At 36.7% G+C, this 12,703-nt stretch overlaps 2 protein-coding genes across 5 annotated transcripts; both read left to right on the top strand.

Moving 5' to 3' along the window:
- Positions 1 to 91: 91 nt before the first annotated feature.
- Positions 92 to 7,161, top strand: LOC111445634 (ACT domain-containing protein ACR12-like). Of its 2 annotated transcripts, none has more exons than XM_023084145.1 (11): positions 92 to 344; positions 1,893 to 1,947; positions 3,002 to 3,118; positions 3,471 to 3,565; positions 4,680 to 4,764; positions 4,895 to 4,954; positions 5,788 to 5,843; positions 6,009 to 6,114; positions 6,210 to 6,278; positions 6,752 to 6,843; positions 6,951 to 7,161. In XM_023084145.1, exons 1-10 carry the CDS (start codon positions 187 to 189, stop codon positions 6,812 to 6,814), a joined length of 864 nt encoding a protein of 287 aa, XP_022939913.1. In that variant the 5' UTR covers positions 92 to 186; the 3' UTR covers positions 6,815 to 6,843; positions 6,951 to 7,161. The 2 variants fall into 2 exon arrangements, with proteins under 2 accessions (XP_022939913.1, XP_022939912.1); XM_023084144.1 differs by having other exon boundaries at positions 6,752 to 6,848.
- A 1,696-nt stretch (positions 7,162 to 8,857) lies between these two features.
- On the top strand, positions 8,858 to 12,316 carry LOC111445668 (nifU-like protein 4, mitochondrial). Of its 3 annotated transcripts, none has more exons than XR_002710891.1 (7): positions 8,858 to 9,091; positions 9,171 to 9,332; positions 9,634 to 9,809; positions 10,935 to 11,038; positions 11,141 to 11,252; positions 11,912 to 12,037; positions 12,133 to 12,316. XR_002710891.1 is itself a non-coding variant. In XM_023084194.1 (6 exons), exons 1-6 carry the CDS (start codon positions 8,893 to 8,895, stop codon positions 11,978 to 11,980), a joined length of 822 nt encoding a protein of 273 aa, XP_022939962.1. In that variant the 5' UTR covers positions 8,858 to 8,892; the 3' UTR covers positions 11,981 to 12,312. The 3 variants fall into 3 exon arrangements, 1 of the variants encoding a protein (XP_022939962.1); XR_002710890.1 differs by having other exon boundaries at positions 12,076 to 12,312; XM_023084194.1 differs by having other exon boundaries at positions 11,912 to 12,312.
- Positions 12,317 to 12,703: the final 387 nt, after the last annotated feature.

Here is a 12,703-nt window from a genome sequence, read left to right as displayed (position 1 = left end):
TGAGTCAGTCATGTTCAAGTGGGTCCCGCATGCTGACGCAGCATTCCAAAACTCTTCCCTTTTTATATAAAAAGAAACTCCGTTAGAAGATGATCCCGTTTTCATATCGCGTATTAGCAGCACTACCGATAACGAACAAACTAGCTTACGGGAGGAGCACCCACCGATTCCGATCCATTTTATTCCATGGCCATGGCGACCTCGAGCTCCACCTTCATTGCTTCTTTCAACACTTCTCCTTATTTGTTTCCATGCCGGTTTAGGTTTTTGGAGCCGGAGTTCGTTGCTCATGTCCCTCACCGCGGCTTTGGGGGTGGTGCTAGGCCGATTTTCTTGCGGAAATGGTAAAGTTCGAGTATCGTGGAAGTTTGGATTTCTTATGTGCTTTTGTGTTTGGTATGAGCTGAAATGAAACTTACGTTGAATCTAAAAATCTTTGCATCTAGAACTGGTTAATTTTGGTTGATTGTCTGTTGGCCTTGCTTGCTTGCTCCAGGAGTTTATTGAATTGTTGATGGATCGATTTGCTTTATTTTGGTATTCTGTTTTATGGATGGCGTCAAAATTAGAAATGCGTCTGTTTAGTTGACTGTCCGGAGATTAAAAGCGTTGAGAATTATTGGGAGTGAGTCTCACATTGGTTAATTTAGTGGAAGGTCATGGGTTTATAAGGGAGGAATACTATCTCCACTGGTACGAGGCCTTTTGGGGAAATCCAAAGCAAAGTCATGAGAGCTTATGCTCAAAGTGGACAATATCATACCATTGTGGAAAGTCGTGATTCCTAATATGGTATCAGAGTTGTGCCCTAAACTTAGCCATGTAATAGAATCCTCAAATATCGAACAAAGAATTGTGAGCCTCGAAGGTGTAGTCAAAAGTGACTAAACTGTCGAACAAAAGGTGTCTTTGTTCGAGGGCTCCAGAGAAAGGAGTCGAGCCTCGATTAAGGGTAGGCTATTCGAGAGCTCCATAAGCCTCAGGGGGAGGCTTATAGTGTACTTTGTTCGAGGGGAGAATTGTTGAGAATTATTGGAAGTGAGTCATACATTGGTTAATTTAGTGGAAGGTCATGGGTTTATAAGTGAGTGAAGAATACTATCTCCATTGGTATGAAGCCTTTTGGGGAAGCCCAAAGCAAAGTGCTTATGCTCAAAGTGGACAATATCATACCATTGTGGAGAGTCGCGATTCCTAACAAAAAGAGTAGGTTTTGAGCTTGGGATAGAAATTATTCGCTTCTTTAGAACTTGAACATGTGATATTTTGGGACACAATGGCTTTTAATTTAGTTTACAGTAACATTCGTTTGCTCCAGGACTTGTTAAGAAGATATGTCGTGTATTGCTAGTTACATGTTTTTCTACGATTATGGAACGTTTGGTGTTGATACGTATCAGAGCAATGGGCTGAGTTTTTCTTATATTTTACGCAAGCATTTGATCGTCAATGTGGATTCTCTTTGATAATGAATTATTAGAAGCTGGCCGTTAGTTTCGTGAAGGAATGCTGGCTGATTGTCTGGGATGCTTTTATTCTTCAAAATATAATTCGGGCTCGTTCCATTTGTGCATTCTACAATCTGTTTGGATAAACGAGCATCCTACGATCTATTAATGATCTCTGTGCCACGAGTTCATTCAATTAAAGATGTGATCTTACTTATAAAGTCAAGTTCTGTTGGTTGCTCTTTGGTTTTCTTTAATAATCGTTGAATATTAAGCAACCAGTTTAGACACCTTTTGATTTTCATCTATCTCAACGATTCTCTAGCACTTCATTCTTCTAGCTCACTGAAATATGCATCTCATGTATCTGATAGCCCTCTCTTGATTAATACCACTCAATCTAACACTTATGCCCTATTTTTCTATTCCATCGATCTTATGCAGGAATATTGTGAGCGCATCATCCAATGCCTTGAATGCAGTCAGTCCAGCATCATTGGTCAGTGACGTGTTTCTTAAATCCACTATTGAAATAGTATTTCTTCTGGTATCCACAAGTCTGGACTGCTCAATATGTCTACATCATAAAGTTTATCGTTAAAGTTCTCTTGCACTTTATCTACATTTTTTCATCCCATAAACCCATTCCAGGTTTGACTCATAGTCATAATCAAAGAAATTTTTTAGATCCTTCCCCTTCAGTGTCCTCCCCATGATATTATTTCCCTAAAACCCCTCGGTTTCTTTGCAACCAACTAAAGGGACAACTTTAACAGTGTCAGATAAATAATTTTAGTTTTCCTTCCCATACAGATGACCTTAAAGAAGTTGTTCCACCAATTCAGAAATCAAACACCTTAGGTTCTCGGTCTCAAAATATATATTGCATACTAATTCATCTCATCTTTAATTGTAATTGTCAAAATATTTGAAAGATGTGTTTCTTATTTCACTTGTTATAAATGTATTGCAATCGTCAAGGCAACGGTTCCATGTTAGGCATCTCCTTCTTAGCTTTTTTGGGGGTGTTAGTGACCAAAGAGTTTTGTATTTATCTTTAGTTTCTTACTCTTAACAGTTGGATCCCAAACTCCGAGTTTTTTTTTTTCTATTCCTGGTGTTTTTCTTTGCCTTTATTTGGTTCGTACTAGTTTTTGTATAGCCATTAAATGTTATTCCATTTACATCTATGACAGCATTTAAAAAAGAAAAGAAAAGAAGTTAAGCATCTCTTTTTTACTTTTTATTTTGTCATCGATGTTCTTATTTATTATTTATTTTTTCCCCAAGCGTGTGTATGTGTATCATGTTGCTATATACTGTTTCAGTTGGCAAAAATATTTGACTTCAAATCTCAGTTTGGTCGACCATTCAACAAGTTCAATTTTACATCAAGAGTTTGTGCATGTATTTTGTTGCAAATACGTATAATCATGGACTGTTTGGATAATAAGATTTTATCGTGCAACAATTCCGTTTGTTAATCTTCACCTGCAATTATAAATCTGGATGACTTCAAAACTGTGCAATTGATGAAATATTTTTTACTCCAGGTTTTTGATGAAGATAACGACCCAATGCCCATAGTTCTCATAGATCAGGATTCAGATTCCTTTGCAACGATAGTGGAAGTCAGTTTTGGCGATCGCCTTGGAGCTCTTATTGATACGGTGACTTTTGCAGTTCCATTATCTTATGCTTTCTGGAAGTTGTGTTACAAGATTTCATGTATCTCAGTATTCTTATCCATTATATGAAGTCAATTTGAGGTCATCTTGTATAATGTAAATGCTAAAATACTGAAGTTTGAGTTGAGTTCAGGAAATAACTTTTTGGCCTGCAGGAATCTTATGTGAATTTATTTCTAGTATCCTCACTTCTTGAAGAACGCTTTGCTCTGAGTTAGAGCCAAGTCAATGCTTCCAGTTTTGTTCCTACTTTTTTTAATTGATTACTTTTATTTAAATATCATCTGGTACTGAATCATATTTTATCATCTTTTCTTGGATTTCTTGCTTGTAGATGAGAGCGTTAAAAGATTTGGGTTTGGATGTGGCCAAGGGAACTGTTAGCACAGAGGGACCAGTCAAGAAAACAAAATTTTATCTGACAAGACTGTGAGTTTTTTTATTGCTTAAAATTAGTCATTTGAGCTACTGTCTAATGCGGTTTCTAGTAGCTCCCTTGGTTATTCCAAATTTTCCACTTCACATGCTGCTTGCCTCACTTTTTCCTCATTTATATCCTATACATTTACTGTCTCGTTTCTTTATTTTGTCTTATTTTCTATGTTTTGGTGCCTGTCTCAAAGATGAAAGGAACTGTGATCCTTTGAACAATTTCAAAACAGAATTCACAAAAATTGTATGTTAACAAATGGCAATATAAGGGTGGAAGTGGAAAATATATGAATCCACATACACTATATCACCATGTTAATCTTAAAAAAAAAAACTTCTTTCTTTGCTTTCAAAATATCCCCAAAGCTTAAGCATGCTTGAACACATCGTCTTTGCTTTGCCCTGCCTTTACCTCAAGTCTTTACCAATTTGCCTTACGATCGCTATAGTTTATGGGGGAAAAGGATTGGGTAACTATATGAATCCAACGAAATTCAAGGAGATTAAAGCCCTCAAATTATATAAAATAAAATATAATTTGTCACAAATATTGATGGCCTAATAAGAAGCATGAATACAAACTAGATCTCACCTCCTCCTTTTCCTTGTCACAGTAAAATTCCCTGATTTCTTTCCTTTCAAATTTAACAAAAAATAGACAATAGAAAGTTACTAGTCAAAAGAATTTTGGTCTTCAGAATGAAGGGACGTTCATGAGCAAGCTGCAGGAGAAGTCCCAGTCTTTAATTGAAAGTTTAAGTAGAAGAAAATTATGTTTAATGAGGCAGAGGCATAAAGTAGATAAGAAGATGATGCTGGTTCATTTCGGAAAGATCGTATAATGTCCTGTCTCCTGGTCTACACCCAAAACTCATGCATCAGCTATTTTGCCAGGATGTAGGCATGGCTTCTGCCCACTTCTGATATGTAATTGAGAGTGTAGCCCCACATTCAGATTCTTAGTTCTGGTGTGTGTCAGCATTCTGATAGCTTGTTACGTCCTGTTAATTGAGTATTTATTATTGGACTTTAATATTAGACCACATATGTGCTGTGCTATCTTGCACTACCTGCTCTTATATAACACATATTCTGATGTTTGTAATTGTAGAGACTCTGGCCGGAAGGTAGAAGATCCTGATTTGTTGGAGAGCATTCGTTTAACCATCATCAACAACCTTTTGAAGTACCACCCTGTATGCATACTAAATAACTCCAACATACTAATGACTATCTTAATGTCTTGGATCTGACGTAGATCTCTTCCTTAACTTTCTGAATTGTTTCTTTTATTTTCTTTATCTTAGCTTTCTAGTTTCTTGGTAGGAATCTAGTCAACAGCTTGCAATGGGTGAGGCTTTTGGAATTCAACCTCCAGAGAAAAAGGTATAGCTTCCTCGATGCTCACAATCTCTTTTATGGATAAATAATTGTATTTAAAGAAAATAAAACCATACATCCAATCCAAGGAGTCTTTTGTATCTTCCTTTAGATGAGGTTTTCTCCTCTTTTTTTTAATTTTATTTTAATAATTTCATATTATTATTATTTTAACAAGAAATAACTTCTCATTATATTAATGAAAACGAATAAAAGTTCAAGACGTACAAACTCTCGAAAGGTTTAGGTTTTAAATAATTGGATTTAATTTGATATTGCAGAAGTATGAGTATCTTTTATAAACTTTGTTTACATAAATGTGGCTTTGATTATGTTTGTATGCACAATAGTAATATTGAAATTTTGTCTACTTGTGGGCTTTGATTGAACACTGATTACGGCCATTCAAGAGGCCTGGTGCCTCCCCCCGACGAAAGCCTTCCTTAGCTTACATGACATTATTTTGTACTTCCCCTCTTTAAAGATATAATCTGTTTTTACTAGAAAATGACTTATTTGTTCCTACCTCCCCAATATTTACACATGTAATGCTACTTCATGATCCCCTTGCCATTTCGTTTGTGGGCGAAAGGAATCGAACGTTCTGCATTGTTTCTATAATTCCTCGAGTTAAATTGGCCATCATTGTCTTGGACTGAAATTCTCTTCCCTTCAAATTGTTCTCAGTAATCTCATTCATTAGTCAGTTGCAAGTTGTTCAAGATCTTGAGTGTAATTTTTGGTTCATCAGACTCCGGGGAATCCAATTAAAGTTTTTTTAATGCTAACGAGATTCGTATTCATGAAAGTAATCTCGATTTCTATTTTGCTTCGTGCAGCTTGATATTGATATTGCAACTCATGTTCACGTGAGAGCCGATGGACCTAAAAGGAGGTTTGCTTTACTTGATTTAAAACAACTTGGTGCAATTTTGTTGTGAAACTTTTATTGCTTTTCATCTCTAACTAATTGCCATTAGAGTACAACTCTGTAATGTAATTATAAAATTGATTGAGTTAATTGTTAAATCATAATCTAGTTTTTATTTTCGATTTATAGCCTACTTTGTTTGGAGACAGCAGACCGACCTGGATTGCTGGTGGAAGTTATAAAAATACTCGCTGATATCAACATTGAAGTTGAATCGGCAGAGATAGATACGGAAGTAAAGCCTCCCTTCCCATCTCTCTCTCTCTCTCTCTCTCTCTCTCTCTCTCTCTCTCTGACTTGTCATGACAAAATTTCAACTCTGATCTCTAGGGGTTGGTCGCCAAGGACAAGTTTCATGTCAGTTATGGGGGAGCTGCATTAAATAGTTCCTTATCTCAGGTAAATAACCTACATGATACATGAAATTCTGTGTGTTTGGGCATATGTTGGGGGTAGTGGTTTTAAATGTAATATAATATTCTTGTATTAAGCACCTTTGGAAACGAAATGAAGTGTTTTAAATGCTCAAACATGCTTATTTGTTGATTAACGCCCATCTGTTTAAGCATTGGTGATCCTGCCTAGTATCTTGGGACTAAAATGGTTTATACCTTAAACTTCGACACCTCTTGTCCTGAGTGATTTCTCGTATGTGTAAAGACGGGTAGAGCGTCTCATCTCTTTCCTCAGGGGCCAAAAAAAATACACATTTTGAAAGTCTAAGACAAACAAAAGAAACCTTAAAGTTCATGAACTCAATTGTGACAAGAAAAAGAAAAATCTATGGACAAACCTGAATTTGGAGGAATGAACTTTTAGCTTATCGAATCGTCGATTACGCTGTTTATGTTCAACGTGTTTTAAACGTGCAGGTATTAGTAAATTGTCTACGTTACTACCTGCGGAGGCCCGAGACAGACGTAGATAGTTATTAAAATCTTGGGGAACATCGTCTCATCTCAATGTAAGGTTTGAAACTGTTTGTGAGCTCATACAAGTTCGATCGATCTGGGGGCCGAGGACCCTTTATTCGTGAGCTCTCTCGTCATTTCTAAAACTTTATATTCTCAGATGCACTTGCTTTGGTTAGCTGCTGAATAACTCCGAAGCTGTTCATCCAAAGACCATGTCTTGCCTGTGTAGAGTTCAGTTATTGTCTCACAACAAATGCTATCTTCCACGTCTGTTGGTATCTGTCCAAGACTCATCGTTGTTCTCACATACCAAATTAAAAAGGGATTTGAAGAATAAATTTGGTTATTTTCAAGTATTTAGTACTCAATTAGAAGCTTCTTAGAAGAAAATGCCTTGACACAGTTGTAAAATCTCCCTAAAACTGTCCACTTTAGAAGCACTTTTTTTTTTTAGAAATTTCTGCCTAATTTACTTAATGTTATTATGACTTTTTTTTTTCTTTCTTTCTTTTTAATTTTTTCAATAACCATGAAAAGTAGTTTTTAATTTTTTTTTTTTTTTTTTCCTGTTGGAGGATGAAAGTCTCACGTCGCCTAATTCAGGGAATAATCAAGGGTTTATAATTAAAGAATACTCTCTCCATTGGTTTGAGGCCTTCTGGAGAAGCCCAAAGTAAAATCATGAGAGCTTATGCTTAAAGTGGACAATATCATATTATTGTGGAGAGTCGTGTTCATTTAACATGGTATCAGAGCCATGCCCTAAATTTAGTCGTGCCAATAGATTGGTAAATTCTCAAATGTCGAACAAAGGATTTCAGAAGAAAGGAAGTCAAGCCTCCTCGAAGGCAGTAAAAAATGGAAGTCAAGCCTCCTCAAAGGAAGCCTCCTCAAAGGCAGTAAAAAATGACTAAGTGTCGAACAAAGGATTTCTGAAGAAAATGAGTCAAGTTTCCTTAAATCCTTAAATGGAAGTCAAGCCTCCTCAAAGGAAGCCTCCTCAAAGGCAGTAAAAAATGACTAAGTGTCGAACAAAGGATTTCTGAAGAAAATGAGTCAAGTTTCCTCGAAGGAAGTCAAGCCTCCTCGAAGGCAGTAAAAAATGACTAAGTGTCGAACAAAGGATTTCGGAAGAAAATGAGTCAAGTCTCCTCGAAAACAGTAAAAAATGACTAAGTGTCGAACAAAGGATTTCTGAAGAAAATGAGTCAAGTCTCCTTGAAGGCAGTAAAAAATGACTAAGTTTCGAACAAAGGATTTTTGAAGAAAAGGAGTCAAGTCTCTTCGAAGGCAGTAAAAAATGACTAAGACTCCAAAGGAGTCGAACCTCGATTAAGGGAAGCGTATTTTGTTCGAGGGGAGATGTTGGATGATAAAAGTCCCACATCGACTAATTTAGGGAATGATCATGAGTTTATAATCAAGAATACTCTCTCTATTGGTTTTAAGCCTTTTGAGGAAGCATAGAGGACGATTTTAGGCATTTTGGAGAAGTCCAAAGTAAAGTCATGAGAGCTGCTCAAAGTGTGGGAAGCTTAAATGCCGGTTTTAGGCCTTTTGGAGAAGTCTAAAGACCTTTTGCCCAAAGTAAAGTGATGACAGCTGCCCAAAGTGGATAATATCACAGGGGAGAGGCCTTTTGAGCAGCTCAAAGTAAAGTTATGACAACTGTGGGGATAATATCATAGTGGAGAGTCTGTTTATTTTTACTATTTTTATAATAAAAGTAAAAATACTATTTAACTATTTTTAAATGAGTAATAAAAATAGAGGTAGACAACAAAATATATATATATAAAAAATACTTTGATTCAACCATTTATGATATATATGTCTTTATATTTAAATAATTTTTATGTACTTAAAAATAACTATTTTTCAAATAAAATTATAACAAATGGTCTAAATTAATTTATATTTGCCTTATTATTATTATTATTATTATTATTTTACCAGTTACTAATTACTCAACACGAACAAGATTAGACCGAACCGACCAACCCGAACTGAACCGGCGCTCTATACGTCAGCACCACGCTGTTAACCGCTAGGTATTTAACAGGAAGAACTCTTCAATTTGCAAGAACAGCGAGGGAAAAATGAGGGGCTTAGGAAGTTTGATTGTGCGAGCTCGAAGAATTTCACCACTGGGTTCTCACGGAGTTGGGAAGATTCGATTCTTCTCAGCCGCAACAACTTCTTCTATATTCGGCGGAAACGAAGCTGCTTCGTGTTCTGTATCGTCAAGAACTTGCTTCGATCCTCTCTTGCGTTCATGGAGATGGAGCCAATTTGGAGGTGCGTGAGCTTTGACGAACCATCATTGGAATCAGCTGTATTTGTTTTTGAATAATCTGTCGTATTTTGTTGCATTCAGGACAAAAAAGAACAATGTTCATTGAAACTCAGTCAACACCCAATCCTTCATCTCTCATGTTCTATCCTGGAAAGCCTGTTATGGAAGTCGGGAGTGCTGATTTTCCTAATGCGCGTTCTGCTATGAACTCCCCACTAGCAAAGGCTCTTTATGGTGTTGACGGTACATATTCTGAACTTATGATATCTTTTTAGGTTTCTGTTGGATTTTCAATTTGGAATACCCGCTTCCTTTTATCTGAATTTTAAAGAGTTTAAGATGTATGCTTGCATTTTAGAGGTCTGGAATTATATCGACATTGAACTGAGACATGGAACATTGAACTGAGAGTAGGAAAGTTGTGAGGCATAGTAAATAAGTGCTAGTTTGAAGTTTAATTGATATATGACTTGGTGTTGGTTTACAAGTGTTCTTACTGGTTTTACTGATTCCTGGCGTGGGGCGTTCTTGATTGCTTGTGCAGGTGTTATCCGAGTCTTCTTTGGATCAGATTTTGTTACTGTAACAAAGTCAAATGAGGCTTCGTGGGATTTCCTTAAGCCTGAAATTTTTGCTTCAATCATGGACTTCTATTCTTCTGGACAACCACTATTTCTAGACGCTAATACTGCTGCTGCCATGGATACAGCCATCAACGAAGTATGTCTTCTAACTGCAAATTAATCCACTTTCTTGTTAGAGTTTTACTCATTAAAAAACAAGTTAATTTTTTAGATCACATGGTGTTCTCTTCTCGTCGAACTTTTACATATTGGTTAGAAATAAGAAAGTAGAAAACTCATTTACGTTTTTCTCTCTCTCGGGATATTTATGATAATTTTATATTAGGTTATGTTTTGATCACAAATTATGCAATTCTATATGGTTCTCTTTCTTGCTTTCGATACTCGACATGATATAATACTAGGTCAAATGTGAGTTCCTTGGTGAAATGAAACCACACTAATTGATATACATAGATTTTATCTTCCTTAAGTGCTGATATAGAACTATGAACATTTAATGTCATCATACATCGGATTCAAAGTACTTGAGGCTCATGGTATTAATAGAGTAATGTGGTGCCTTGCAGTTCCATTTCTACTTTTTTGGATACAACTTTGGCTAAGAACTTGTTTTCTGATCTTCATATTGGTCATTTTGATGGACATTCGATTTTCTCTTAAGTCAAATTAGTTACATTTTTTCTGTCCTGTCGTTAAGAAACGGGTTTTTCCTTTAATATAAAGTGAGGGATATACAAGCTACTGTGCCACTTGTGGAGACCTAGAGAACTGAAAAGGAATTACACAAAGATACTGTAATTGTACTTTTTGTTTTCAATCACTGAAGTTCTCTTGTTAGCTGTTATTAAAATTAGTACTTCTACTTAAAGAAGTTGAGTTAAGCCCAGCGCTAGCCGCTATTGTCCTCTTTAGGCTTTCCCTTTCGGGCTTCCCAACAAGGTTTTTAAAACTCTTCTGCTAGGGTGAGGTTTCCACACCCTTAAGGGTGTTTCGTTTTCCCCCCCAACCGATGTGGGATCTTACAAGTTACTTACCTAAAAGATGAGTATATCAATGTCTTTCTATTATATGTCAAAATTTATTTGTAATATTTCAATTTGAGGTTTGACTTTGTGGTCGTTGTTTTCTGTGCTGCGGAGTATTGAATCTTTCAAAGTTATATTTGTCTTGGAATCTGAAACATCATAAATTTTTATTATTCTAGTAGTTGGAAACAGCTTGATTCTTAATAGATCTGTCCACTTGTGCCTTTATTTAGGATGATTCTGAAACTGTTGCTATGATTAAAGAGCTGCTTGAGACTCGTATTCGACCAACAGTGCAAGATGATGGTGGAGATATTGAATACAGGGGATATAATGAGTAGGTTTTTCAGTTACAGGCGTTCCGTAAAGCATTAGGAGTTGTATGCATGATTGCTTTTATATGGTTATGTATTGAATTTTCCATTTCTATCTTCTTCAGAGAAACTGGAATTGTCAAATTGAGAATGCAAGGAGCATGCAGTGGCTGCCCAAGCTCATCCGTCACTCTAAAATCTGGCATTGAAAATATGTTGATGCATTATGTACCAGAGGTGAGAGTTATGTAATCTTTGTATTTGTAAGCTCATGTTCAATGAGAAGCATATCCAATATTCCACTTGGACATCTAGGTAGGTCCTCCATGCATATTGCTTTTGTTCCCTTCTTTTACATGATACCCGACCCGAGGTGTCCTACAGCCATATTTCTTAATTTAGTTGCACGATGTTAGTATTGAGCTTGAATACACACTGACACCACCAGCTGGAATGGAAGGACTTTTTGTTTTTTTTAGATAATAGGAATGGCAGGACATTGCACTATATAATTGAGATTGAATCTAAGTTTTATGACTAGGAACAGTTGGTTTTCCAACTTCTCACTGAATCTTGCTATAAGCAAGTGGCTAGCTACCGTTCACGTTTTACTGAAAATAATCATATGAAATGCAACATGCTCGATGGATAACAAGAATGCATCGACGAACACCGCATGTTTGATAAGACGGAAGGCAATGTACCCTAGAGAGCCAACGTAGAAAATCACTCACTTCAAAGGGAGAAAATTGAAATAGAATAATGTTACACAGCTGCTTAGTTCTAGTATATAGGTTCTGTCTTCCTCTTTTGTTTCTATGCTTCTCAGATCCATAAATATCTTTTTTTCTTTTTTTGGAATATCTATGATTTGAATGTCTATTCTCAATTTTTAGGTGAAGGGCGTGGAACAAGAATTTGACGTCGAGGAAGAGGATGTAAAGTCAACCAGCCAGATGGAGTAAAAGATGAGTTGGTCTATTTATTCTATGTTATGTTGAGCCACAACACTGATCTTGAGGGTGAGCCCTTACGAGTTGGTTGTTTCATTCTTTGTTAGATTGAACTGCAACACTGATCTTGAGGGGTGACCATACGGGTACTTGTTATTATGCAGAGAATAAAAAGGGCGTCGTGGTTGAATTATTTCATGGTTTATAGAGTTGTTCCTAGCTAAGAAAAGAAGTCTGTGGAACTGGGATTCCATGGACTTACCATATTTTGGACATGACGAACATATATGGTAAACATAAGAGAGATTTGATTGTTCATTCAATAATAACATTTTTGTTCTATATCCTGGAATGCTGAGACGACTTCGAAAATTGCTGGTAATATTGCCTTCTTATAAGGTCAACCAGAGCATAGCTGAGTGATAATGTAACAGCCCAAGCCTACCGCCTGGAGATATTGTCCTCTTTGGGCTTTCCCTCTCGGACTTCTCCTTAAGGTTTTTGCAACGCGTCTGTTAAGAAGAGGTTTATACACTCTTATAAATAATGCTTCGTTCCCCTCTCTAACCGATGTAGATCTCATAATCCACTTCCTTCGGGTCCAGCGTTTTCGCTGGCACTCATTCCCTTCTCCAATCAATGTGGGACTGCCTAATCCACCCCAGCGGGGCCCAACGTCCTTGCTGGCACACTGACTCATGTCCACCCCCTCCTCACTGGTATATTACCCGGTGT

This window comes from Cucurbita moschata, unplaced genomic scaffold, assembly GCF_002738365.1.
Source record: "Cucurbita moschata cultivar Rifu unplaced genomic scaffold, Cmos_1.0 Cmo_Scf00007, whole genome shotgun sequence".
Classification (NCBI taxonomy): Eukaryota; Viridiplantae; Streptophyta; class Magnoliopsida; order Cucurbitales; family Cucurbitaceae; genus Cucurbita; species Cucurbita moschata.
The sequence above is the reverse complement of the archived record's forward strand: the minus strand, read 5'-3'. Positions and strand labels throughout refer to the sequence as shown.

Coding starts and splice junctions, on each gene's coding strand:
- LOC111445634 (XM_023084145.1), top strand. CDS start 187: ATGGCCATGGCGACCTCGAGCTCCACCTTCATTGCTTCTTTCAACACT. Junction 4,955..5,787: donor TTCAACCTCCAGAGAAAAAG/GTATAGCTTCCT, acceptor TGCTTCGTGCAG/CTTGATATTGATATTGCAAC. Junction 6,115..6,209: donor CGGCAGAGATAGATACGGAA/GTAAAGCCTCCC, acceptor TCTGATCTCTAG/GGGTTGGTCGCCAAGGACAA.
- LOC111445668 (XM_023084194.1), top strand. CDS start 8,893: ATGAGGGGCTTAGGAAGTTTGATTGTGCGAGCTCGAAGAATTTCACCA. Junction 9,333..9,633: donor GGCTCTTTATGGTGTTGACG/GTACATATTCTG, acceptor TTGCTTGTGCAG/GTGTTATCCGAGTCTTCTTT. Junction 9,810..10,934: donor TGGATACAGCCATCAACGAA/GTATGTCTTCTA, acceptor GCCTTTATTTAG/GATGATTCTGAAACTGTTGC.